At 46.8% G+C, this 27,487-nt stretch overlaps 1 protein-coding gene across 11 annotated transcripts in view; it reads left to right on the forward strand.

The window, feature by feature from the left end:
- The window catches only part of TNRC6A (trinucleotide repeat containing adaptor 6A), a 73,858-nt gene that overhangs the window by 31,715 nt on the left and 14,656 nt on the right, over positions 1-27,487 (forward strand). For 6 of the 11 annotated variants that reach the window (XM_069869927.1, XM_069869928.1, XM_069869932.1 and 3 more), the window contains 6 exons: positions 468-515; positions 10,228-10,318; positions 11,832-11,852; positions 19,361-19,709; positions 22,552-22,599; positions 24,536-27,124. In XM_069869927.1, the coding sequence (XP_069726028.1) occupies positions 468-515; positions 10,228-10,318; positions 11,832-11,852; positions 19,361-19,709; positions 22,552-22,599; positions 24,536-27,124 (3,146 nt within the window). Of the gene's footprint in view, positions 1-467; positions 516-10,227; positions 10,319-11,831; positions 11,854-19,360; positions 19,710-22,551; positions 22,600-24,535; positions 27,125-27,487 lie in introns of all 11 variants that reach the window. The other 5 variants (XM_069869931.1, XM_069869936.1, XM_069869937.1 and 2 more) reach the window with 3 other exon arrangements.

A 27,487-nucleotide genomic window follows, 5' to 3' on the forward strand; every position in this document is an offset into this window, starting at 1 on the left:
GACTCCCCCGCCCCGTCCCTCTCTGCCCACGGACCCCCACTCCAGCCCCCCAGCCCGACCCCTCCGCTCTCCACGGACACACACACAGCTGCCGCCTCGAGGATCCCCTTCCAGGCCCCGCCTTCCCCACGGACATTCCTTCTACTTCTCCCTAGGGACCCCGTTTCCCTCTCCTGGGACCCCTGCCCTGTCTCCCCTTTCCCCATAGAGCCCTCCTCCCTCTCTAGGGACACCTCCAACCCGTCCCTCTCACCCCAATGACCTTCTGTCTGTCCCCACGGACCCTCCTTCTCTGTTCCCTCCTCCTCACTACCCCCTCCACGCAAACTCCACCCTGTTTCCCCCTGCCCATGGACCCCTTGTCCATCCAACCTTCCCACAGACCCCCCTCACCCCACTCCAGACGGGTTTTTGGCTTTGTGTTCTCTTACTGTTGACATGGAAACCAACACCGCTTTCTGTTCTAGAGAATTGGAAGCTAAAGCTACCAAAGAAGTCGAAAGAAAACTAAGCAGGTAAGATGCTCATTTAAATTCCCTCCTACAGTTCAGAGCAGGAGTTGCCCTGGGGCTACAAATCTTTGCAGGCTTTATCTGCAGCTCCGATCTAGTGTTAATTGTCAGGATAAAGAAAACAGAACTTGAAAATGTGCTTCACTATTGCCTGGAGAAATCTCTGCAGTTTTAGTCAGTTCTATAGCATAAACACCTTTTTAGCATGTGGGTTGGTTTTTTTTTTGCATAATAACAGTGTCAGATTCTAGAATAGAATTTCTTTAATAGGGTAGGGTTTTGAAGAGAAAAATAACTTCCTTTTCTGTCCCAAATTGTAGCACCTAACAATAACTGAAAACATCAATGAAAGGTTCATTTCCTTTTTTTTTTTTCCCTGTACGCTTCAGGCATGTATTGTTGGGAGGCAAGGAATGGTTCTGGCAGGGCATTTGCTTTGAGCTCTGATAACCTGCGTGTAGCATGCTGTACAGCTGTCTGGGTTTGCCTCTTTCTCTAGGAGGTGTTAAAGGTTCTGAATTTCCCGTTAGTGTGTGGGGTTTGTTTGAGCGCTCTGTGGAACAGGCAGTTTCTTTTTCAGATCGTTTTGCTCAGGAGTTCTGTGGTAGCCATCCACATCACTTCTGTTTTCAAGGAGTTGTTCCTTCTGCACCCTTTGTTTTTAGCGGGGTGCCTCTCTCACAGATCCCTGCCTCTTTTGCTGTTTACTTTCTTTGTTTTTGACTTTTGCCCCACTTTCTTTTTGTGTTTGCTTTCAATTAGTCCTTAAAGGGACCTTTGTTCCCTGGCTTTTAAGGGATTCCTAGGAGGGCGGTTTGAGGTACGCTGATACACTGTGTCTGGGAGAATATTAGTTTTTGATTCCTTGCTTTTTCCTTTTTTACCCTGCCTGATCAGCCTCCAGCTTCCAAACTGATTTACGATTGCACTGTGCAAAATGCTCAGCTTTCCCTGCCATCAGTGCCTGTCTTCTGTTTTCTGGTTCTATGCTTAAGCATGAATATTTTTTCCCATTTTGTTGTTGAAACATAGGGAATCTTTAAGGCACACTTAATGTGTTGCTTTAACGGGAGTGTCAAGGTCACTATTAAATGGACTCTACTTGAAGAGAGCGATTTCATGTTGCAACTCTTCTAGCAATCTGCCTACAAAAGGTACCAAAATGCTGTGTAAAAGTAAATGGAGTGGCTGGCAATGGTTGGCCAGCTGTTGGTGCATATGTGCTGCCAGGAGCGACTTCAGAACTGTTATTGAGGTGAACAGAGCACTGAGTTCCAAACAGATCTTGGTGTGTTCATGGCCTTCCCAGGGACCTTTCACTGCGCTGGGTAGAGACAGGAGGGAGCGTGAACTGTGGAACTGTCCCAGCTCAGCGCGTCCTGCAGGCTGGGGCAGAGCAAAGTTCACAGGGTGAATTCCGATACGGAGCAGGTCTCTGTGTTTTCTGACGCAGGGGTGTATGTGTTGTTCATTGAAAAGGCTCAGAACTGGTCTTAAGTTAACGTTAATGTACCAGTTGTTTTCAGAAGCCCGTGTTCTCGCTGCGTTGTTTGGTGAGCAGGTTCTCATCACATGAGCATGTGGCCTCATAAAACAGGCATACCTACCTCTGCCAGGCCTGGTTAGTTGTGATACTGATCTAGAACTCGGCAAATATCCTTGTTCTTTCTCTTAAGGTCATTATTTATAATGCTATTGAATTTGCAGTGATCCAGTCAAGCTGTAAAAGAGCAAATGCCTTTTCCTGGGAAGGGTGTATAGCCTGCAGTTTGACTCAATGTAAAATTGCAGTGACATGCAGACTCCAGACTCCATGGGACACTGGTGTTGCTTTCTGTGTGTTCTGACCTCACCTCTGGAGTTTATGCTTATAAATTAACACATAGCAAATATTGTTCTTTATCTTACCAGGAAGATTGGCCTAGGCTGGGGTTGCGGTAGGATAAACTTCACAGGTTTTGCTGCAGCTTTTTTATCTAGTTGGAGCAATTATTGTTTCAAACTCGATATCAGTGATTTGGCTAGTTTGGCTTTTTGGAAAATAATGTTGATGGGGTTTGCGTGAAAGTGCACACGTGCTGGTCCTAGGTGAATATTCCTGGTCTTGGGAGTAAAGCACAGTGTATGGTCTGCAGCAGTAATGCAGATCCATTTGTTGCCCTCTGTATTGTTCCGCGATGCCCCCAGTTAGTGTAACGGGCTTGGTCGGCCTTTAAGCAAGGACTGCCTGGTGTTAGCTGGAGCAGTGCAAGGGTTATGCTGGCTAAAATCAGAGCCACCACGTATCAATGTTTAGTGCTGCTGATCCAAGAAGTAACTTGTAATTCTGTTTGGTAAGCAGGCTTTCCTGCCTCACTTATGTGGGACTGAGAGAAGGTAAATACCTGAAATACATTTGCATTTTTTTTCCAAGCGCCCAAATTTGCCTCTCATCTCACAAGGCTGCAGATTACAGGGAAGGATCACGCGCTGCTGTCATTCCCCACTGTTTCTGCTCTGAGGGTTCCATATGCAGTGGCTGTGAGACTGTCCTCGTTCTGGGAGGGCAAACTTCTTACCTGAAATCCGCTACGCCTCCAAGTTTTATCCATGTGTTCTACCAAGTTACTGCTGTGCTATTGTATTTCTGTTTAACTCTTTCATGTTAGAACTTTCCTTATTTACTGTTGGAGAGAATAAGATGGTTCAATGACAGAGGCATAGAGAAACTGTGAGAAATGTGGTCTTTTCTGTTGGGTTTTGGGGTTATGGGTTTTTTTTCCTGATAAACTTCTTATGGGAGATGACTGCTATCACACAGGGAGAATTTATTGCAGGGACAGCATTCTGTGCATGCTTGTCAAGAACTTTAGAGGTACTTAGGCAAATTATGTGTTCCTTTCTCCTCTACACACCCTGATCAGATTATGCGGACTTGTCAGGTTGTCCCTGTGAGGTAACTTGCATTTACCTTTCCTTCTCTGGCCGTGCAGTGAGGCCACTGTGTGGTACAGTTCATTAATGGAACTGAAGGGTAGAGGACAGGCAGCCTTATGGTTAAGGTGCTGGGCTCAAACAGCATTGGGATTTGTGCATCTGTTGCAAATTCCCTGAGTGACCAGTGTGGTTATGGAGACGCAGTTCGATCTGTTGTCTTCGGCTCCCATTTGGTGAGTGATGATAGGGATTGTTTATTGCTGCTGCCTAGGTCTTGTGTGTTCAGATGATAAACTTATTGGGAGAGATCTGTCTTGTGTGCTTGCATATCAGTGAACATCTCAGGCAAAACTTCAGGGCGAGACTGTAACACAAATATTATTCCAGAACCATGACGTGTTTACAGTGCCTGCAGTTTGGGCTGTAGCTCTGCTGAGCCAGCTTCTGGAAAACGGGAAAGATGAGTGCATTCCAAGTCTTTGGTAGTGGCTGACATGGTAGATGGGATTCTAGCGCTTCACTTTTAGGGTGATAATTTGAAGACTGAGGTATTTAAAAGCAAAAAAGAAAGTAGCTGACACATTTACTAATTAATTATTCATTAAAGTAATTGTTTCAGTTTCAGCTTGGCAGCATCTCTTCTATACGTCAATAGCTGGAAAGAATTAACACACGACATCTGTAAATAAAGTGGGTTTGTTTTGTTATCAGTGCCTGAGGCTTTCGTTGCTCCTGTGTAAAATGCTGAGTGGGTTTGCTTCTCCGAGCGTTTCCATTCTAGGCACTGGCAGGTTTTGTTGGGCTTTTGTGAGCTTCAGAGTGCTGGATTCTGTTCTATGAAACTGCAGAGTGCGCTTTTAGTGTTGTGCATTATTTTGTGGGAGGCATTGGTAAAGGACTTGGAGGATCCATTTTTAATCAAAAATAGACATTTATAATTGGTTCTTGCATAATGATGGTTAAGGAAAAAAAGAGAGAAAGAGGGAGTGGGAGTTGTGTGTAATTGTATGCCTACAAAGAACTTAAAGATTAGGGAACTAGGTCAGAATACAAAAAAATTAGCAAAACGTGAAGTCTCAGCAGGGTGCTTGGAGGTCTTGTGGAATATCAGATGTGGGTTGGATCCGCAGCTCATGCACACATGTGAGTTTGCTGTTTTTGCGGAATTGTTAAAAGTCTTTAAGTTCCAAATACTGAAATGCAGTTTCTGGCAGCGCTCACCTGCAGCATTGTGAGTTAATCTGTAACTAGGAGAAAAGCAAATGGTGGAAAGGGTTTAGTTATTTATTTTCCTCAACATTTGATTTATGTATTTCGCACTGGAAGTTTTAAGAATGGTTTCAAAAGCCACTGCGTGTAATCCCTTTTATCTCTTACTATAGTGTTTGCTCCATATAGTCCAAGGGCAGAAGGTAAAAATCCACAGCTATCTTTTAGCCTTCCATCAGTAACCCAGGGCTGTTAGATGCTGGCGGATGTTTAACTGCTCTCCTTCATCGGGTGAGAAACGAAAGTGCCTCCCTGCGTGCCTGCTGTGCTGGGGCCAGCAGCCCCTGCTCCCTCTGTCTGCTTGGTTTGGAGCAACGACATCATGCAGCCTTTGTGGTGATCAGAGTGCTGCAAGGGACACCTAACCTGCAGTACCTTTGCAGGAATCCCTTCCTGGCCTCAAGGCCAGTAAAGGTGTCCCTGTTCACGGGAAGCAGCAGCGGGCTCTAAAAAAGTGCTACCTCCTCCTTCCTTTGGGGCAGCGTGAAAGGGGCTGGGGGCATCTGCTCGGCGTGTGAGCAGCTCTAGTGCTGCTGGCATCTTCAGCAGCGCTAGCATAGAGGCCATCCTGAAAGTGTGGGTTGGCTGGAAGAACCCAGAGACCCAGCTTTGTGTGGCGTGGGTGGTTTGGTCAGAGGGAATGCCTAGTAACCAGCATTAACCAGCAGTGCTGACTGGGTTTATTTCTGTGCTGAAGTTTGTGTGCAGGCAAAGACGCTTTCGCTCAGAAATGAGTACCAAGTTCAAACCATAATAACGCAGTGCTACATCTTAGATCTTAATTTATGTCAGATTTCTTTGTGTAACTGTAATTTCTTGAGTGAGGGAACTAGAGTAGTAATTTTATGGTGGAATAACATGTTTTCCTTTTGCATATTGTACCAACCATGATAGCACAAATGTTAATTACTGCATCCTCAGTGCGTCTTTTGGGGAAAATATGGATATACTCCTCTGACGTGAGAGTGGAGGTTAAATGTCTGTTCAGCCGAGATATCTTTACAATGCCGTGCTGGAGCTTTGAAGATACAGGTTAATAGAACTTCTTTCAAGAGCTATAGTAAGTAGAATGTGATCCGATGTAAGTATTACCTGAAATGTTTACATTTGAAGCACTACAGCTTTTTCCCAGTTTGCAAGCCAGACAGCACATCAAGCTGTACAAAAATAAAATTAGCACTGTCAGAACTTAAGGCGGAGAAGCAAGAATGAGTGCTGAGACAAGGAAGAACATAGCTGATGACATGTGACTGTGATAGGAGTGAAGTGAAGTGAAAGTCTTCATATCAAAAATTGCCCAGGATTGCAAGACGGTCTGTAGTCCCTGACCTAGAAGATTATAAAACTTTTTAAAAAAAGAAACGCCTTAATTGAGTAAAGCGTTTAGGGATTTTGTTGGTTTTTCCCCTTGTACAAACAAGAACTGTGAGGTACACAAAATCGGAGAGAAAATTATTTTAAAATAAATAACATTAAATATTTATCTGACAGCCTGTTTAAAATTACACAGATAATAGCAGCTTCAGCTTGTGTCTTCTCAGAACCATCAAACGTGCAGTCTCTCTGGAGATCAAGGTCCATTTTCACATGGTCTCACTTGAAAATAAAGCACCTTTCAAGTTCAGCTGTTCAGAGTGAAAGCCTTTCCTCCAGTCGCCAATGTGCATTTCATATGGTGTGGGTATTTTATTTTCAGTTGATCTAAATTGAAAAATAAGGTTTGCATTTCTGCTAAGACCATTTAACCTTGAGCAAGCTAATCCAATTACAGAGGAGGAACAGGAAATTCCCTCGGCGTGTGTGTTAGTGAAAGCTGGCTGGCTGGTAGGAGAAATAACAGAGGTCTGTTTCTACGTTCACATTATGAACCGCAGTTCTCAGTTGTTGCTTGTCAATGGACAAATGCGGTGCTGCTCCGAGCACATTTGCCATATGAGGTCAATGGATCAGATCTTCCTGGATGTAGGGAAAATCCCAGCAAAGGAACTTGTCTTCCTGTGAGGCTGGATTCCAGTGATCCTTGTGCACTGCGAAGGAACACAACGCTCTGATAGTTTGTACACAAGGAATAATAGAGTGCTGAGTGCTTAACAGGAATAGGGGGCTATGAAAAGTCCAAGGTGATAAATGGGACATGCTGCACAACGCTTCTGTTTCTCAGGGAGCAGCATGGAAGATGTCGCTTGTTATGTGTTCTAATGGGCACTGGAGTCTGATGCATTGCTGTCTGTTGAGAGGGCGGCGCTTTGGCGTGTTAGAAAAAATAAAGGGAGCTTGCACTTGAGGCTGTGAGGGATGGAGATTCGGGAGTTCTGCTTTAGGCTGTGATGACTTAATTGCCAAATCCAAATTGGTGTTTATGTTAGAGGGCTGGGGCAGCAGGACGGTTCAGCTGTCAGCAAAGAATATGTGCAGGAAGGACTTCGCTGTTGTTAGTTAATTGTAGCACTGTCCTGCAGCGTGGGCACACTTGCTGCATCCAGGGGGTTTAACTTGCCCCCATAGACATTGTCCAACTTGCCGAAACAATGAATTCAGGTGGCACTTGTGAGGGAGCTGGGCTGTTTCCCCATGGCTCCAGAGCCTGGCAGGGCAGGTTCCAGGCTGGTTGGCTGTGTCTGACAGTGACAGCCCATTCACGCTTGTGAACTCTTGCAGGTCATCCCATATCGCATTGAGATGTGCACATGCAATGTGGGTCAGCCTGGGGTCACGGGGCCCCAGGAAGGGAAGTGCTACCATATCTCTTTTTGTTTGAAACTAATATGAATAACTGCCAAGTGGGCACAAACTTTGAAATGTAAATATAAGTGTGGTGATTATGGCATTTTCCATACTGGGGGGAGAGCCACTTTCAGCATTTTGCTGACAGATCTCACAACAGGACAGAGATGAACTTTAATGTTTAAAGGAAAAACTAAACAAGCAGCAACAGGGAGGCGCTCACCTCTTCCAAAGGAACGGTGCTGTGCAGAATGCGAGAGCAGCGGGTGGTAAAGAGCTTTGGTGAGCTGGTGTTTGGTGCTGCTGCCACAGGCACTGCCTGCAAGGAGAGAAGGATGACCAGAGTGCTGCTTTGTCAAATTAAAAAATGAGGATGTTACTTGAATTAGCCACAGTGGAACCTGGGAACTGGAAGTCACGTGTGGATTTAAAAGGAAAATGAACACCCCCAAGCTGCTTCCTGCATTCAATTGGAAGGGACTTGAACTGTTTTACAAGTGCAGTTAACCAAATAGTTATGTATCTAAATAAGCAATGAATGTTAAGTATTTGTGGAGTACCTTGTGTTTTACTGTATGTACTTGGCATTGCTCCTCACACACAAAAATATGGAATTATCTTATTTGAATCTGGAGGTCTGCAGTTGTAGGTGGTTTGTGGTTAGAGGAGCCTGGCCTCCAGGCAGAAGCAAACCACTTCTTCACTGCCCCTTATGGACACTATCGGTTCATTTCCCCCCAAATTTTGTTCTCTTCTCTTTGATGATGAGAGTTTGTGTAACAGGGAGGCTTTTCTTAACAGATATTTTAATGCCTTCGTAGTGATTGTGTAATACGATCTCTTCTCTTCTGCCGTGCTCGGTGTGAGAAGCATGGTAAAGATAAGAACAGTGCTTGTTGTGTTCAAAGCTGAATTGGGAGAGAGGCAGCAGACAGGACCAGTTCTCACAAACAGGGGTGTAGACTCCCTTCCTTAAGTTGCTTCTCAGCTTTGTCTTTTCCAACAGTAAATAATCCACATGACTCCACTCGGTTTTGCTGTCCAGAGATCTGTGCTGTGGCTCTGCATCCGAGCACCCTGTTGCTGCAGCCGATCCATAGAAAAGGGTGTTCAGGTTTGGGAGAGCACTTGTTACTCAGGGAATGCTGAGATAGAGGACTGGCACTGATCTGTGAGGGATATTCAAGGAGTACATTTGCTGCCTTCTTCCTTTACTTAGTCAGCATGCATGGAGCTGTTCCTGCATCCCGTTCCAAGTATCACAGTCACTGGGACTTGGCTGAAGGTCACGGTTTGCCCTGCAGGGGGGTGTGTGGGTGGTGGAGCCAGCGTTTGAGTCGGGACACCGGAGGGCTGCATGCTGTATCCTAGGTGTGTGCTCCAGAAAGGGGCTGGAAAAACATCTTCAATCTGTTTTTTGAATCTTGTCCATCTTACTGTATGGGCAGGGCTTGTGGACCAAAAACTGCCACGCTTCTGAGCTTAGAAGTGTTCCTGACCCTGAAAAGGCAAAGAAGTACCTCTGAAGGAGGCTCTCTAGATCCTCTGGGTCTCAGGCCTTGAAGGAATGGAATATTAGTCAGCTCCCTCTCCCCCTGTCCTAGTGTTGTAACAAGAGCGAACTGCTGTCACTATTTGATTTTTGTATTCGACTTGATTGTTGTGTTCTAAACTTCAGAATCCTGCTTTCCATGAACAGTTGTCTTTATTCTCATGTCTTTGTTGTCAGAGCTTTTTGCACCATGAGCCCAAGTGCTTTTTTGCCTGCCTGTTGCCAGTCTTTTGTCAGTTGGGTTTGGTGAAGTTTGTTCTCGTTCTTACCAAGAATCACTGCATCTCTCAAAGCATGGCCCTGAAAAAATGTTTGTTTTCATTATCCTGAACTCTGTATCAGGTATTGGCTCCTGCTGACCCTAACAGCTTGCGAATGTGCTAATGTTCTGTACTCTTCATCTTTTCCCTTTTGCCTTGCATTTGCTGAAGTCTGTTTTTAAACAGCCTCATCAGGAAAGTAATGTTGCTGCTGAGCTTTCTGGTTTAGCATGTAAAACTTTGTATTAAGTGTAGTTAAATGCATTTAATAGGTGTTGTTTTCACTTCTGTCAAGTTAATTTTCTGACTCATTTAAGGTGCTCTAAAACTGCTCAGCTACTGAGAGCTCTGATCTGACCGTGCTCTTCAGAGCCGGTTCCTGCATGTTCATGTGCCCTTTGTGCCCGCAGCACCATCCGTGCAGACACACAGCCTGTCTCAAAACGGTTCCCTGCCCAGGCAGGCAGATGCGATACAGCAGGTGTGTCCGGGCAGAGGCGGCACCGGGGACCAGTGAGCTGATGCAGACAGCGGCCGGGCTGTCGGGCACTGGCGTGGATGCATGAGGGATGTGCGTGGCCAGGGAGGAGCCCAGTGCTTGGCTTCTACTGAGCACGGCCTGGCTCCATCCTGGGTCAGAGCTGATTGCGCGTGACAGTGGGGAACTGATGTCTGCAAGCTCAGTCATTCCAATTCACAATAGCAGGTGGAGATTAAATAACATCTGAATTTGCGCTGAATCGAGTGAGTGTCTGAGCCTTCATTGTAAGTTTGAGGAAAAAGAAAACCCATGTAGCCTGACACTGCTTCTGCTCTTAAAGTTTTGTCACTTGTGGTTTGCAGTCAAAGTACATCATCCCTATAGAGCTATTATCCAATTTGAAGTAAAATTCCCCAGTTCCTTCCATGTCACTGTGAAATAATTGTTCTAAAATGAATCTGAGTGTGTCCAGATTATATTTTGGGAGAGTTAATTACAAACTGTGTGGTTCAGGGATTTCGTGCAAGAAGAGGAAGAACAGTTGATGGAAGAAAGGAAAAAGAGAAAAGAAGACAAGAAGAAGAAGGAAGCTGCTCAAAAAAAGGTATGTTGAAAATTGAAAAATAAACCCCCGTGCTTATGGGTTACTTCTGTGTCATCACGAGTAAACCCTGGGTTTGTTGTTGTTATTGGGGGGGGTTAATGTAGCGTTTTAAGCTGTCAGTTCCATAGTGGTGGCTGACGTCTTGCACATTCTAACTGGCTTTGTGTGCAGCTTCCGCAGGGAGTAAATATTCATCTGACCATTTTTTCTCCTGGCTGTCAGTTGAAGTGGCTTCAAGTTTGAAAACTTCCTCAGTTTTAGTGCATTTATTGGCGGAATAAAACTACCATTTTTTTAAGATAATGGCTTTCAGCTGTGTCTGTACTTTAATGTATCTTATCCTTCAGTGTGGGGACACACATGTCGTAACAGAATTGGTGTTAGGGGAGGTGGGTAGAAGTGAAAATATTGACAGCAAAGGCGTTTGGGGTGGAAACGTTGCAGAAATGCTTGTAAACACTTCAGAATTCCTGTTTACTGTCAAGATATTAATCACAGGCCATTGATTCTAAATATTGATCCTGAGAGGAGCCTGTAAATCTGTTTTTAAAAACATGTCTGTTTCTGACTTGCATCTTCTGACCGGTGGTAGCAGAGTGAGCCTGCTTAACCCTTGTTCTTTGGTTCCGCTGACTGGTGCTGGATATTTATTAGACAGTCAGAACCCAGCAGTCAGCTCAGCGTGTGGCCTGAGTGAAGACGTTCATTGAGCACTGGCACAGAGTGAGGGGAGCCTGGTCTGGCAGCAAATCTGAATGGGGCTGAACTGGAGGGGTGCTTCTGCAGAGGGATTCACTCAGATTTCAGAGTGAGAGGTTCCTCTCTGCAGGTGACAGCAAAGCAGACTTAGCAATTCCCCCAAGGATGACACCTCCTTTTGTCCAGACTAAACAGCCCCAGGTCCCTCAGGTGCTCCTCATAAGGCTTGTGCTTCTTAGAGGTCCTTTAAACAGTCAGATTCACTGTTTTGCAGGTAGAACCACATGATGAAGGTATACTTCCATACAAGAAACGTTTCTCTCCCTATCTTCATCGTGTGATAAAATGTTATTCACTTAGCTTTCTCATCTTGGCCGTGTCACAGCTGTAATCAGTTCAGTCTTGGAAATGAAAGACTTAAAGCTTTTGCATTTACTTTCTTTCTTACTTGCAGTGTCTGCCCCCCTCCCCTTCCCCTGCTGCATTCCGCAGGGAACGTGGTGGAGGTTCCTGGCTTCCAGGCATGGTTTTAACTCACTTCAAACGTCGTGATTTGCAAGTTTAATTCAGGCTGTTTCATGTAGTTATCTTTCAAATTAATTTTGTCTCCTCTAACATTTAAACAGCTTTTGAGGCAGAAGGAATAATAGGCAAGGGTGGGGTAGAGAGAAGCTTCTGAGGGAGACAATTAAATAACTTTAAGGCATTTTAAAAGAGAGAAGTCAGAAGCCGATGTTGCTGTGTGAAGCGGCGCACGCACATGTGGGTTTTCTTATCTGCACCAATCACTGACATTTCTTTTTTCTTGTTCTAGGCCATTGAACAAAAAATCAAAGGTAAGTTACTTTACAGTTCTTTCTATTTGGTGTTATTGCTGCATTTTTAAACACATTGAATCAGACAGGTCGCTGAAAGCTCTTCTCAAAATAAAGGATGGGAACCTTGAAACTTCAGTTGTACTTTGTCAAGCAGTTACCACAGAAGACTAGAGGAGAGACGGCCAAGGTTTTATTCCAGGGACTGGAGTCTTCTGTTCTTCTTGTTTTCCATTCTTAATGGCTTACACAGCACCAGGCATGCACATAATATGCCTCGAGTTCTTCCCCTTGTTTGCTCCGTTTAAGCAGCATGCACTCACACACTCCCAGTACGACCATGTGTAGATCCATGTAATGGAGCCATTTGAAACGTAATTCCCAAATATTCCAAGTGCAACTGGGGCTGGGAATACTTGATAGACAAGTAATTGATACGTCTGGTTTTAACTGTTGCCTGAAGGTGGGGGTAATCCTGACAGAACCGTCAAAATGCAGTAACTGAAAGCCATCATTTCGACTTTCAGAGGCAGGCGGGGAACACTGTTGGGATTCCAAGCATTTCTGGGTTTTATGCAGATCACATCCCAACCAGCTTCTGTAATAGGGAGGATGGGGGAAAGACTCTTCACTTTCTTTTTAACTCTAGCTCATAACCTGTTAGTTGGGAAGTGAATAATAATTGCACAAGTGATCCTGTGGAGTGCTCGCTGAATCCCCATTTCCCGGGAACACTGGGTTTAATACTTGAGCGGTGGTTGAAGCAGGAGCTCAGGTGCCCTGCGTAGTGGAGATGCAATTACTGTTGGGAAACTCCAAAGCATTTGAAGGTCTGTTCTGGCAGGAAGGTAGTGGAGGTGGAGGACATGCTGCACTTGAGAAGAGGCAAGGAAAAAATGGAAGTGTCCGGTCCGGAGGCATGCCTGTGAAGAAGCATGCTCGGGTGCATGTAGTTGAAATGGAGGAGGCAGGTTCTCCTCATACAAACTGCGCCGATCTTCCTGCTGAGGGCTGCGGTACCAAATACCAGGAATCCAGAGATACGCTCCCATTGCGGGGCGATGCTCTGCAGAGGAAAGGAGGGCAGCCTGGGTCCTGTCTCTTGGAGTTCTTTGGGCTGCTTCAAAGAGGCTGATGTTTTGGTTACAGAGTAGGGTTTGCTGGAGGCACAGGGAGCTGCCAGAGCACAGTGGCTGGAGGAGCATTGTGCAGCACTCCTACAGCGATGCCAGCAATGGGTGTTCGCGTCCCGTGTGCGCAGCCATTCAGGTGGCTTTCGTGGACTGGCTGCAGGTCCTGGCCCTTCCAGACAGGCTCCGGTCACTGAAATCATTTGGGACGTCTGTGTGTCTTCAGACACAGGACCAAATATTTAATAGAAGCGTGGAAGAGTATTATAGTTAATAAATACTCTTAACTTAGTTTTTCAAAGCACCCATTTCCAAGTGGTGCATGGGCTTGCGTTTGCAGTAAAGGCTAACCACTTGTGTTCCTTTCTCTGTTCCTGCCATAAAACCTTTGAGATCACATACCAGATCTGAAGATTGTGAAGGGTTTGGGTTTGGTTCCAAAGTAATAAGTATGTGTGAAAAGAGAGTGAAAATGATAAAATTCTGGCTGTAACTACTGGTGCCCATTCTGACTGAGCATCTGACCCACGTACTTACGCCGCACTGGCATCCATGCGTCACACCAGGGCCAAGGCTGCGAGAGTGAAGGGCTGAAAATAGTGTGAGGATGGGAGGGCCACGATGCTTCTCTGCACTCTACCTGGTGAGGGTCCTCTAACAGAAAGAGGATGCCTTTTTTCTGCAGGAAAAAGACATTTCGTTTTTACTCCACTTGATGTTTGCTGATGGGACTACTGAGTTCCAGTTTTAGTGTTAGGTTGTTATTAAGAAGGTATTTTGGGAAGTTCAGTGGTAATTTGGAGTTGAGGAGCCCCAAGCCAGCAGCCCTGAAGCAGAAGCACAGCCCCAATGGGGTGCAGATACACGACTCTTGCAACAGTTTCTGTAGGAACAGGATTCGTCACTTATGTCGCACATAGCTTGTTCATTGTTTCAACAGTTTTGCCTGCTTGTATTCAGGATGCAAATTAATGTTTCATTAGTTTCCAAGTTTCCATCGCGTTAATGTCTTAAATAATTGATTCTGTGCGTGCGCTGAAGATAAAATACAAGAGTATAGGATCCTTGAATAATTCAGAGTTCTGTTCCTTCTTTCAGAGCAGTCGCTGGTTACGGGGGCTGGGAGGGTTGCTCTGGGTTTTAAGCGTAGTTGGGATGGCTCCAAATGCTGTTTTAGCTAAGGTAGAAATTGCTGTTGCACCAGCTGACGTAGCACCAGCGTGTGTGTAACGCTGTGAGACTGCCTGCTGAGGGTGTTAATAGTGCGGACTTCTTTCTGTTTGGGATTGGGAATGGAACTAATGAAGATGCTGCGACTGTAAATGTTCCTGGTACAAGTATAGCAGCATTTTAATCCTGCAGTATTGTCGTTAAAAAATGCATGTATGCCATTCCTGTGGGTTTCAAGTATTCTAACCTGTCTGGTTTTGTACATCTGGTTTTATTAAGAGAGGGAGGAGGAAGTTCATGGGAGCTGGATGTGTGCTGTAGTTGCTAAGTGGAAGGGTTCTCTGTGCAGCAGCTAGCACAACAGATTCCTCCAGCAACAAGCGCCCTCCAAGTGCTCTTGTACCAGGTATTTTAGGAAAAAATAAGCGTCATTTGAAAGTCCTTGTTTGTTGAGAATGCTGTAGAGCTGCCGGTTGCTGTGGTTTTCCTTCCAGCCTGGCAAACTCTGTATTTTTGCTGTGTTTAATCTCAGTGCTATTAAAGACAGGCAAATCGAACCATTTATCCTGAATTTCTCCTACAACAGGACTCTGTGGACCGCGCCGTGGCCACGAGTGGCTAATGATGAGCCGACACTCCAGTAAATACTGCTTAAGGAGATTGTTTGAGTGTTGTGTGCTCAAGCCAGCATCATGGTGCGCTCCTGCAGAATGAGCCTTAGTTATAAGCTGAACCCCCTTTCTGTACGCACTTTAGCGTATGCCTGTATTGCCCTCATGGGGGGTTTATAGCCACTGACCAGCAGTGTTTGTGCAGATGCTGGCGTGGTGCCCGTGGTTCGTGTTTCCTGCTTTGTGGAAGGGTGCAAGACAGCGCTGCAAACATCTGTCGGCTCCGGTTCTGTATTCCGCTGCTTTGTAGAAAGCAGAGGCACAAAGTACTGCTTTATTGCAGAGCAGGATAAACTTTGAGTCAGCCACTGAGATGGAGAGTGCTTTTAAAAATAGCTGGGTGTGAAATTGAAATCTTTGACTCATATTTCCCACCTTGGAAACTCCTGATTTGTTTTCTTCTCTGAGAAGCAGAACCGCCCGAATGCACTGACTTGCCTGGGCTTTGTCACAGGGCTTTTTCCCCGCTCGCTTAACTGTGCTTTTCCTGACTGGAAAACCTGTTACCGTTAGCTTTTAAACCTTGAAAACGAAGAGCAGAAATGAGCAGCGCAAGACCCGCCTGCTGCTGACCGTGCCCGCCGGAGCGGCCTGCGGGCGTGCGGCTCGGCAGGGGTTAACGCCTTGGCACACAGCGAGATATTTTCCAGATCAGCTCCCCGAGCTACAGCTGCGGCCATTTTTCCACAACGAAAATTCTAGCACTACATCTTACGTGTGTCAGCTTGAAAGGCAGGCTTCCTCCGTTTGCCCTTCAGCATTCCAGCCCCGACAGCTCCGTGGGGCATGGCATGCAGGAAGGGAGCGGTGCTGTGCATTTTTGGGAGGTCAGCTCCAGCAGCAGCGGGGAGAGATGCTTCAATGACAGCTCGCTGCTGTTCTTTGTGTGGTTTAGTAGTCGGTTCGATCTTTGTGCGCTGATTCGGGGCGAGTGCGAAACTGTTTTCCATCTGCATTAAAGTTGTTCCAGCAGCTGCCATTTCTTTGCTGGCGGGGGAACTGTGGTCCCTGGGCCCCTGCTCCAGGAGGAGTTGGCAGGCAGCGCTCCTGGAGCCGTAAAATGACACCATGCTTCTCCTCCATTTTCTAATGAAATCTGCAGAGTGGGAAAGCAACACGAGTTGGAAGCGCCTTGCTTTGGAATCTCTGTAAACCCTAACTTCACCATCCCTGCCTTGTGGGGTTCCGCAGGTTTGTGCTTTACGAAAATCTCATTTGAATGTTGATTTTGTAAACTTGCTAGCACCGATCAAGTGAATTAACTGCAATTGACTGTGAGTCTGTTAGTGTTTCTGCCTCAGTGTGATTCCAAATAAAGTGCTGGTGCGCAGAATAAACTTTCATTAAATGAGCAACTCATTTATAACAGATTTAAATATTAAGCTGATGATTAAGGGCTGCTGGCGTTTATAGTAGCCAGATTGGAATATTGATGTTTTATTTGTTCTTCTGAGAAGTTATGGGCTGGAAAATGTTGGACAGGATAAATTGTATAGCTTAAAACTTACTGTGTGGTACTTGTGGAAGCAAAGGCAAGGGAATTCTGTGACACTTATGATTAATTTTGGCTCTAGATTGACGTACAAATGTGAGCTCTGCATATCCTGTAGTGAACCCTGTGATCTGGTCAGATGCTGTTTAACGGGCTGGTTGTAGGAGAAGGGATTCCCTCATTTGCCAAGGAGGTGGGTGCGTGGCATATGTGAGAGAGAGAATCGCCCTAAGCTGTTTGGAGTCTTGTTTGTGGAGTCTTGTTTGTGGCACAGCCTTGGGGCTGGCCTGGCAGAAAGCGGTTTGTATGTTTGTTGCACTCGGTTACAGCTGCAAGTGCTTCGGTTCCCTGCAGGTCCCTGCGATTTGGATATAACACGCACTTTGTGAAAACAGCTTTGGTTGGGGCAGCGCAGCATTGGTGCTGCTGTGCTGCAGTACTGCTGGGTTTGGATCTCACCTGGAATATTACATAGAAACGATTTCACCAGGGAGGAGCAAGGCTACCAGTGTGGGACCCCTGGCTCTCTCAGCGAGGCTTGGGCAGAAGGCACACGGTTCATGGGAGGGGAAGGCAGGGTTTGAATGTCAAAGGTGGTTGCAATACCAGGCCCACAGACCCGTGCTGAGCGCGTGTGCGTGGAATGGTTGAGGGACTCTGAGCTGTTTAAGTAGCACTCCCCTCCCCCAGGGCTCAGCGGGACAATGGGGCAGGGATTTCAGTTATTTTTATAACGGGACCTTTTAAAAGGAATCAGTGGAAGTAGATGGGTTTAAGTCTATGTTATATTTGTGAAATTCAGTTTTGATTGCAATCTGTTGATACTTTATGCGCATCAAAACGTTGTGCAAGGAGTCAGAGTTACTGCGCTTTTAATGTCATAACAACTTCAATTGATGGAATCTGATACAGTGTTGGGGATTTTTACCAACCTGCCAATTTATCTCAATTGCTTTTGAATACCTTCTATTCCCTGTGCTCTGGGCATTAAATTGACTTATGTCTTGGCTGTTCATCCTCCTAATTCTGTCCCCTCCAGCCAGCTGTGAAATGGAGCGCATGGGTCAGTGCTGTGTCAGAGCAGGGAGGTGGCACCGCAGGGTGAGCAGCTCCCTCCTGCTTCTCTTTTCGGCTTTTCTTAGTAGCCTATATATAATATCACGTTAATGCACAACTTGGCTGCTGATGCCTAGGTGGTGATCTATTCTAAAGGCTTTCGTGCTTGTGTTTTTCAAATATGTAACTGTTACCGTAGAAATTGCCATTGCCAGTGTGCAAACTGGTCTTTGGAGAAAATTTTAAGGAGTTTGTGTTCATTTATTTTTTATGTTATATTACACGTGTCTTGTCCTGAAAGTGAGGAATAAAACACAACAAAACTGTAAAAGCCCTCAAATGACATTTTCAGTCACGTCGTAACAGCATTGCTGGCATGCTGGGAAATTTTGGAGGTGCAGAGCAGGGAGGTGGGTAAAGAAGCTGCTCCTGAGCCTCGGATTGCGTCTGTTTAGACACTGCCAGCATACAAAACTATTGCTGAAAATAAGCATGGCTGTGCAGGAGCTGCTGGCTGCTCCACATGGGGCACCGCTCACCCAGCAGAGCAAGAGCCCACACAAGTCCCCTTCAGCAGCACCTCCGTCCTCTGCCCTCTTCCCCAGCATGTGGGGTCAGCCCTTACCCACCACCTGATGCCACCCCAGTTACCCTCGGAGCCATTTGATGGAGCCACATCCTGAACTCTTCTCTCGTAGGATCTCAATGACAAAGATGTGGGGCCAAGTTCTTGAGCTGGGTAGCTTTTCTGGGCTCTGGAGACAGGAACAGAAGGGGCTGTGGGGCTGGCGGGGAGGGGCGGTAGCTGCTCATGACCTCCTTAAGCACTTGTCACCAGGGGATCTGCCATGCTACCAAGCCATGCTCTTACTGTTGGCAGTAGAAATGCGGCGCAGGTGGAACTGCTTCTCTTTCCATATCTTTTAAAGCTGCCAGTTCTGTTTTGTGGAGCTCAGAATACATCTGGTGTCTTGGCTAAGTAGGTGGGTCAGTGTGGAAGGAGGTCACAATTGAGTCCTGAGGTTCCTTGCAAGGTTCCACAGTAGATGCAAACGTGTTTTATGGAGATATTATCCAAGGTTCTTGGAGAGCGCATCAGCACACCAGCCCTGTAAGGGACTGGCAGCGCAGCTGAGCTGTTAGGGTGGTTGGGATGTATGGCAGCAGCACCAGGAAGCAAACCCACACCCTTCAGCTCGCAGCATTCCTTCCTGTCTGCTGAGCCTGGGTTGTGAACCAGTTGCCTATACCTGAGCAGCCCTGCTTGGTGCCTTTGCTGTTGTACAGGCTGGGTGGCGGAGCTGAGATGTTGTGGTTTTCCCTTTATTCAACGTCTGCATACGGTGGGTTCACTCACAGTTGACTCTGCAAACTCTTTGACCTTCATTTTGTCTCGAAGTGGCTGTGCTGCCAGGACTGAAGGATAATTTGGAGCTGAAGTTGCACACTTGGCATCCTATCGATGCCAACACGGTCCTGCAGTGCTGCACGTGGGGCTGCCTGTGCCGCTGTCTTTTCCTGCTGCCCACAGCCTGACTTTGGGGGATTTGGGTATTCTCTTTCACTGGTTAAGCAGGCGAGTCTTAACAGTCCTGTTCACCTCATTCTGATTGTGCAAGAGCATCGCATTTTGCAGTGCGTAACACAAGTTTCCCATTGGAGCAAGATGATTTTTTTTAAAGTGCTTAAATCTTTTTTAAAATGCGGTTTAGATGCCAGAATAAACGGGCATGGGGCCTGTGTGCCGGGAGGAGCTGTCAAAAGCTGTAGCAGTAGCGCGCATTACCTGATAAAACTCTGCTAGGAGTGATAGCAGGACACACATCTGCTTCTAGATCTGTGCTGTTAAAGCTGGGTGATCACAGAGCTTTACATGGGGAGGGAGTTACAAGGTGAATCAGAAGAACTGCTGTCATTACCGCATAGATAAGCACATCTCAAGATACTGACTTTGGTTTTCTAAAGTTGCTGTTCTTACGAATAACTTTGTCCCACTTTCTCTTTTTTTGGGGGTGGGGGCAGTGCCAGAACAAACCAAGACAAGCGTCAGCCAGCCTCAGCCCGTCCCCTCCAGCGGCACTTCCACAGCAACCAGCACTAACAATAATGCCAAGCGTGCCACAGCCAGCAGCCAGCAGCAGCAGCCCTCGCCTCGGTACCCTCCGCGCGAAGTACCACCGCGATTTCGACATCAGGAACAGAAACAGCTTCTGAAACGAGGTCAGCAGTTACCAGTTATAGCTGCAAACCTGGGATCTACTCCTAAAGTATTAAACGACCAGTCAGGAGGCAGCGCTGTCCCAAATAAACAGCCAGTGACCAACGGAGAAGTGCCGAACAGCAGCAAAAAACAGCCAGGTGAGGGGGAGGTACCTTGGTTTCCTTTCGCTGCAATTGCATAGTTTGAATTCAGCTATCAATGACATATTTGAGCTAATACAATGTAAAGTTTGAATGTAAGCCGTAGCACAAGGTGTTCCCCTGTGTGGTAGCATTATATTACAGGGTGGTTTCAACCATCTTTGTGTGAGTTTGTACTGACCCGTCAGACCCCTCAGCTGCTTCTCGGTGCCTTTGGTGGACAACAGACAGCTCTGATTGTGAACAGGTTGGGAAACCAGTATGACCACTGCTGAGTTCTGAATTCCCAGGCTTTATCACAGTAGTTGATGTACGCGTGTTATGGTACGAAGCATCTTTTTTGCATCCAGTTTCAATACCCAGCTCCGATGAGGAAGGGGCTTCCAGGCAGTTCCTGGAGCTTCTCAACAGCACCCCAAGGTGCTTGGGTTTTCCCCCCACTTCCTATCTGGAGGTGCAGCTGGGACACAGCTGGGTTGCAGTATTGGAGTTGCTTTTTTTGGTTAGGTCAGAGTTTTGCTTTATTCAGCTGCCTGAAGCTTCATTGTCTTACAGAAGGGGTCAGCCTTTACCTTTGTCCCTGTTTAGGTGTGGTTATCCTGTGTTATTTGTGCCTTCTCTTCACACATCGCTCTCAGATCAGCTATCACCCACGTGTAACTTGCCGCTTAGGGAATGTGCAAGCATGCAGGTCAGCGAAGTTTTGGGGACAATAAGGACTGTCTATTTTTGGCTGGAAAAGAAGTAACACTCTTTGCAGCGATCTAGATCTTCAAAGGAATTTGGTATTAATGCATTCTAACGCTTACTGCGTTAGGCAAATACTTTCTTATTTTTATACTTGTATTTATTCTTTGATGTGCGCGTAGAAGTGACGATGTGGATTTTGTTCCCACAGATAGTTTCTGCTAGAACTTTAATGAATCCCCACTGTTTTATCCACCACAACGGATGTAACTCCCAGCCCCTTCAGTTAAAAAAATAAGATTTCTGGAAACAGCTTTGTTATTTTGAGTTTTAGTTAAATTTTGAGCTGTTCTGAGTACTGAATCTCGCAGAAGCAGTATTTAAAATGAAAGTTAAAAATCAAAGCACTGGAAGCAGTGGATCCATGTGATCCATGTTCCCTGTGAGGAATGCTCCTGATATTACTTTCCAGTATTAATTTTGTAACATACTGGGAGAACTCCTTCCAGTTCCAAGAAGTGACTTTTAAGCAGTTAATCTTTTTCTTGGGTATTTTTTCCACTTCTCTATAACTTTGTTCCTGTCTATAGTCAGGTTTAAAGTAACCTTTCGTACATTTGCTTGCTTCCAGATGGGGCTTCTCTGGCATGTGTGGGGGCTACAGGAAAGCTGGGGAGGGACTTTTTACAAGGGCCTATAGTGATAGGATAAGGGGGAATGGTTTTCAGGTGAAAGAGGGGAGATTGAGATGAGATCTTAGGGAGAAATGTTTTGCTTTGATGGGGGTGAGGCCCTGGCCCAAGTTGCCCGGAGCAGTGGTGGCTGCCCCATCCCTGGAGGTGTTCAAGGCCAGGTTGGATGGGGCTTGGAGCCCCTGATCCAGTGGGAGGTGTCCCTGCCCATGGCAGGTGTGGAACTGGATGGGCTTTGAGGTCCCTTCCAACCTAAACCGTTTCATGATTCTGTGATTCAAATACAACATCGTGTCTGAACCAATCTAAGAAGTATTGCTCTTCACACAACCTGTTAAGACTTCCCTATTGTGTCCAGAGGTTTTTTGAGTATCCTGTCCTTCATTTCACTATTTGTGAACACCTGCCCAACATGTAACTCATTGGGTTCTCATTTGTCTTGCATTTTTCCCAGCGTTGCTGAATTTTGCTGGATTTTGTGCTGAAGTGGCTGGCCAGCCTTTGGGCTGGGGGATGTCAGTGCATCCCTGTGTGGTGCTGCCACGGTGCTGGTCCAATTGCTGTGCTTGGGAGTGGTTCTGCAGGTTGGTTATTTGAACCCTGTGTCTCCACCTCCAGCTGGGGACAACAGGCTGGGGAGTTGGACAGAGAGGACCCTCGTGGAGTTCAGCAAAGGAAAGTGTAGGGCTCTGTGCCTCGAGAGGAACAACCCTTGCATCAGTGCAGGTGAGGGGCTGGCTGGCTGGAGAGCAGCTCTGCGAGGGCAGACCTGGAGTCTTGGTGGCTACCCAAGCTGACTGTGAGCCAGGAATGTCTCCTTGTGGCTGTTGGTGACCTGAGTTGTGTAGAGAAGAGTGTGGCCAGTAGGGTAAAGGGGGCTTCTCCTTCCCCTCTGCTCTGACCTGGTGACACCCCGTCTGGAGTCCTGTGTCCAGTTCTGAGCTTCCCAGCTCCAGAAAGACTAAGAACGCCTGGAAAGAGTCCAGCAATGGCCATAGGGATGATGAGGAGACAGGAATATGTCTCTTAAGAGAGGCTGGGAGACCTAGGTCTGTCCAGGCTGGAGAAGAGCAAGCAGAGAGGGAATCCCTTCAATATCTGACAGTCAGGGGGCAGGAGGAGGGGACTGGGCCCTGCTTGGTGGTGCCCAGTGACAGGACAAGAGGCAGCAGGCACAAACTGAAGCACAAGAAGTTCCACCTGGACATGAGGAAGCAGCAAGATTGCTGATGGCGAACTCAGAATGCTGCAAGAGAAGCTGAGTGGGCTCTCAGCATCCCTTCCCCATGGGGCGCTCAGCACCTGAGTAAGGCCATTCCCAACAGGGTCAAATGAGACTGAGTCACAGCTCTTAAGGGAAAGCATTCCTGAAAAGCAGGTGCTAAGGAATGGTGTGAGGGCATGGAGTGGGCTGGTTTCCATCAGTAACACTTCTCTACTTCTCTTGCTTTTTTTTGTAGGCATGCCTCCCATTCGGGACTTGGTGAGCCACTCCCCTAACCAGTCAGGTTAGCTCTCAAACCTTGCCTTGTTGCCACCCGTCTGTCCGCAGTAGCCGTGTCTCACACTGCTTTGTCTTCATTGCTTCATCAATTTTTTTATTACCCTTTGGCTTGTGTTTTCCATCGCATGTCCTGTGTGACTGGTGTGCGTTCTCTCTGCCATCATGTGCTGCTTTAGAGTCAACATTTTTAATTTCCTAAATAACATCAGAATTCATACCAAAATGATGTTTTGTGTGGCACCTTAGCTTTCAAACCTACATGTCTTCTTTTTACCTTTATGCTTCTGTGTTAAATTGCCTCTTCATGGTATTAAATCAAGTAATCTGTGCAAGGCTGCTTTCTATCGGGGATTTCACAGCTCTGCAGAGAAAACCACGTCCGGGGCCTTTCTGTTCCAAGTGCTGAGCGTACACTGGGATAGCATGTACACAGAGGCCTGAGGCTGCGTGCTGCTCGCTGGAGATGAGGGTGAAGAGCACTGCTGTGTGTGTAAATCTTGGAGCGCACGTGGTGTGTGAGGGTGTGGGAGGTACAGTGTGAAGCACTGTGGCCCGGTGCAGGTGGGATGCTTTGCGAGGGCTCTGTGTCACCTGTTGGGTGGCTGTGGGTGCAGCGCTCCGGAGAACAGTCTGTGTGCAGCTCTCCAGTGTGCCTTGTGGACTGCTTTCCGAGGGCTGGTGTGTTTTTCTGACACATCAATAGGCGAGTCTGGTATTATGTTCTGGTGAGCAGATGCCTTCCAGTCTTCCCAAGGATGCTGTGTGGAGAACAGAGGTGCCAGGCAATTCTGACTGTTGCAGCCCTAGTGCCTGACACAGGTCTTTTCCCACACCTCCCTGTTCTGAGTTGCTGTGCCAACACTCTCGTTTCTCCTGTGGCTGTTACCGTGTGAAGCTTTGGCACTCTCACTTCTAGCATCCTGGCTGCTGGAGGAGCAGCGGGCAGTCCCTGCTCTGTGCTGCCACTCAGGGCAGGGTGTTTGGCGTAGTTCTGTTTCTCTGTAGGATGCATAATGTTGATATTGATGAAAAATAGGCCAAAACTTAGTGTGCATCAGTTAACACCCAGCAAAGTGCCCATAGGAACTGCTTTTGATTCCTTCCTTCCCATTTCCTGTAGATCAAGGTCGTGAATTCAAGTAATGTAGTATTTAAAATTTGTTACTCTGGTCTTAGAAATGTGGAATTTTCTGCTTGTCATGGTGTTCCCAAATTCATTTTGAGATGGAAGCAGTGAAACGAGGTGTCTTTTTAAATCTACATTGCCTGTGCTGCTCTTCAAGTTGTTCGGTCGTGCTTGCCCAAGATAGACCCCATCAGCAGATGTGCCATTGTGTCCAATTATTGCTACATGAAAGAAAATATTTTAAGTGACTTGAGAGGTGCTATGCAATGTCTTTTACTGGGAGTGTGGGTGTTTCTTTGGCCATGATCATGCAGCAGTTGGTACTACTGCCTTGAGCCCCCTGATTCACTGAGAGGTGTCTCTGCCCATGGCAGGGGTTGGAACTGGATTGGCTTTGAGGACCCTTCCAACCCAAACCATTCTGTGATTCTATGACCACTAGGTCAGTCCAGCGTCCTGGTTATGCTTCTGCCTTTCAGAAGGCCAGCGTTTTAGGGTTTAATGTGTATATGTTTTTACAAAACACTTTGTATCTGGTGACGTAGGGTATTGAAAACGCCAAACACACTTCTGAGAAACCTGTTCTTCTCTGTGCTTTGTGTGCAAGTGCAGCTTTATATGCTGGGGAGAAGTGTTCTGGGTCATGCGTGAGGCAGCACTCAGGAGCTTTGTCGGTCATCTGCAGCGACTGTACTGTTCGTATACCCCAAATAATCCTTGCCTTAACATCTTTATACTTGGTTCTTCTTCTGCTTGATGAAGTAATGATACTAAATTTATAATAAAGCTCTCGGACTTTCCTTCTTCTCTTTAGATCTGAACCACAGTGGTCTAGGATCCCATTATGAAAATTCCCACTGGGGACCAGTCTCTTCAAATAGCGACTCCAGCACAAACTGGGATAAAGTTATTGTAGACGGCTCTGACAAAGAAGCATGGCCATCAATCACGGGCAGTGACCCCGAGCTGACATCAGAATGTATGGACACTGACTCTGCCTCGAGCTCCGGGTCAGAGAGGAACCTTGTTATAATGGCTTCAGGGAGCACAGGTGGCGAAAGCGATGGCATTCGGAACGGCATTGGACATGGTTCTCAAAATAAGTTTGTGGTTGGTAGCAACAGCAATAATGTGGGCAATGGAAGTATTAATGGGCCGTGGGGTTTGTCCCACGGGACCATCATAAGCACATGTCAAGTTTCTGTGGATGCTCCTGACAGCAAATCTGAAAGTAGCAACAATAGAATGAATGCTTGGGGCACCATAAACTCTTCATCAAATGGAGGGTTAAATCCAAGCACTTTGAATTCAAATGGCAACCATGGTGCCTGGCCTGTATTGGAGAACAATGGACACGCCCTGAAAGGGTCCGTAGGGAACGGGAATCCTGGCACAAGTATCCAGTGCGGTACCATAGGTCAGATACCCAACAGCCAGAGTATTAACTCGAAAGTGGGCGGCTCCGCCCACAGTTCCTGGGGAAGCCTTCGGGAAAACGGTGATTCGGAAGTAAATGGTACCAGGAAGGTTTCATTCAGTGGGCAACCTCAAAACCTTAACGCTGAGATGAATGGACCAAATAACACTACTAACTTCATGACCTCTAGTTTACCAAACTCTGCTGGCTCGGTGCAGATTAACGAACTGCCTAATAATACAGGGCATGGGGCCTGGCGTGTGAGCACAATGAATCATTCTCAGATTCAGGCCTCTCCGGTCACAAACGGCACTTCCATTCCTCACCTTAGCAATGGTGAGGCCAAAAGCGGTGGCTCGTACGGTACGACATGGGGTGCCTATGGTTCCAGTTACTCTGGAGACAAATGTCCAGGCCCAAACAGCCAAGCTAATGGTGACACTGTGAATGCAACTCTAATGCAGCCAGGCGTTAGCGGGCCTGGCAGCACTAACTTTCAAATCAACGGGAATAAAGGAGGAGGGGTGTGGGAGGCAGGGACGGTCGGCTCCCAGAATATGCCATGGGGAAGCGGGAACAGTGCGAGTGCTGGTGGGAATAGAAGAGGATGGGGCAACCCTGCGCAAAGCACTGGCACTAGCATTTCAAACGGGGAGTGGAGTAAACTGCCCGGTAATCAGCATTCCAGCGACAGTGTGAACGGAAACAGCAGGAAGTTTACAAACGGATGGAAATCTGCTGAGGAGGAAGACCTGAACAGCCAGAGTTCTGCTGCTTCACAGACAACCGAGCAGAACGGCGCGTGGGCCAAAACAGGTACAGGGGACAGCGAGGGCAGTTCAGAGAGTGCTGGATGCCACGAAGACAGAGCGACAACAGAAGGACAGAGTCGGGAGAGGAGGAAAGTTGACCAGCATGCATTACTCCAAAGTATAGTGAACAGAACTGACTTGGATCCACGTGTCCTCTCCAACTCCGGCTGGGGACAGACTCCAATCAAACAGAACACTGCCTGGGATACCGAAACATCACCGCGGGGTGAAAGGAAAACTGACAATGGGACAGAGGCCTGGGGAGGCTCTGTGACACAGACTTCCAGCTCAGGGGGGTGTGTGGATAGACCTAACCCTAACAATAACGATACCTCATCTGTATCAGGGTGGGGAGATCCAAAGTCTGCTACAAGGTGGGGAGACTCCAAAGGGTCAAACAGCCAAGGGGGGTGGGAAGAAGATTCTGCTGCTACAGTAATGGTCAAGAGCAATCAGTCGTGGGGAAGTGGCAAAGAGGAAAAATCATCTTGGAACGACACACAGAAGATCAAACAGGGATGGGGAGATGGACTGAAGGCCAGCCAGGGTTGGGCAGTTTCTGCCGGTGATAGTTGGGGTGAAAATTCGAGGAGTAACCATTGGGGTGAGTCTAAGAAATCCAGTTCAGGAGGCAGTGACAGCGACAGATCAGTATCTGGTTGGAACGAGCCAGGTAAATCAAATTCTGTTACTTGGGGAAGTAATAATACAAACCCAAATAATTCGTCAGGATGGGATGAGCCTGCGAAGCCTAATCAGAACCAGGGCTGGGGAGACCCTCCCAAATCCAATCAGCCTCAAGGCTGGGGGGATTCATCAAAGCCAATCAACTCTCCAGAATGGAACAAACAAGATGTTGGCTCTTGGGGAGCACCATCTGCCACAAACAAACCCCCAAGATCTGGCTGGCTGGGTGGGCCAATGCCAGCACCAGCAAAGGAGGAAGAACCCACTGGCTGGGAGGAACCGTCCCCAGAATCCATACGCCGTAAAATGGAAATTGATGATGGAACTTCTGCTTGGGGTGATCCAAGCAAATACAACTACAAAAATGTGAATATGTGGAATAAAAATGTCCCAAACAGTAGCAGCGGTTCCGACCAGCAAGCACAGGTACATCAGCAGCTACTGTCTTCAAGTGCCATGTCTAGCAAGGAGAGCAGTTCAGGTTCTGGTAAGCCTTGGTTTTACGCAAATTTGTGTTTTCTGCTAATTGTAAATCAGTTCTTTTGTTCTTGCTGCATATAACAATGTTTTAATTTGAAAGTGGAAAGGGAAAGATGTGATGAAGTACTGGGTTTAGTTATAAAAAGTAACAGCAGTGCCCGTAGGCATTTGATATTTTTACACAGATCAGAAGATCTGTTCTAGTTTTACATAGTTAGCTTGAGCAATGAGGACCAGACAGCTCCTCCTAGTTCTGGGCTGTCAGAACACAGAGAAAACATTTAATATGAAAGGAATGCAAGTATTTTTCTTCATTTGATTCTAAAGCAGTTAAAACTTGATGTTACCAAAGCGACCTCACCTCAGAACC

Source organism: Phaenicophaeus curvirostris, chromosome 16 (assembly GCF_032191515.1).
Source record: "Phaenicophaeus curvirostris isolate KB17595 chromosome 16, BPBGC_Pcur_1.0, whole genome shotgun sequence".
Classification (NCBI taxonomy): Eukaryota; Metazoa; Chordata; class Aves; order Cuculiformes; family Cuculidae; genus Phaenicophaeus; species Phaenicophaeus curvirostris.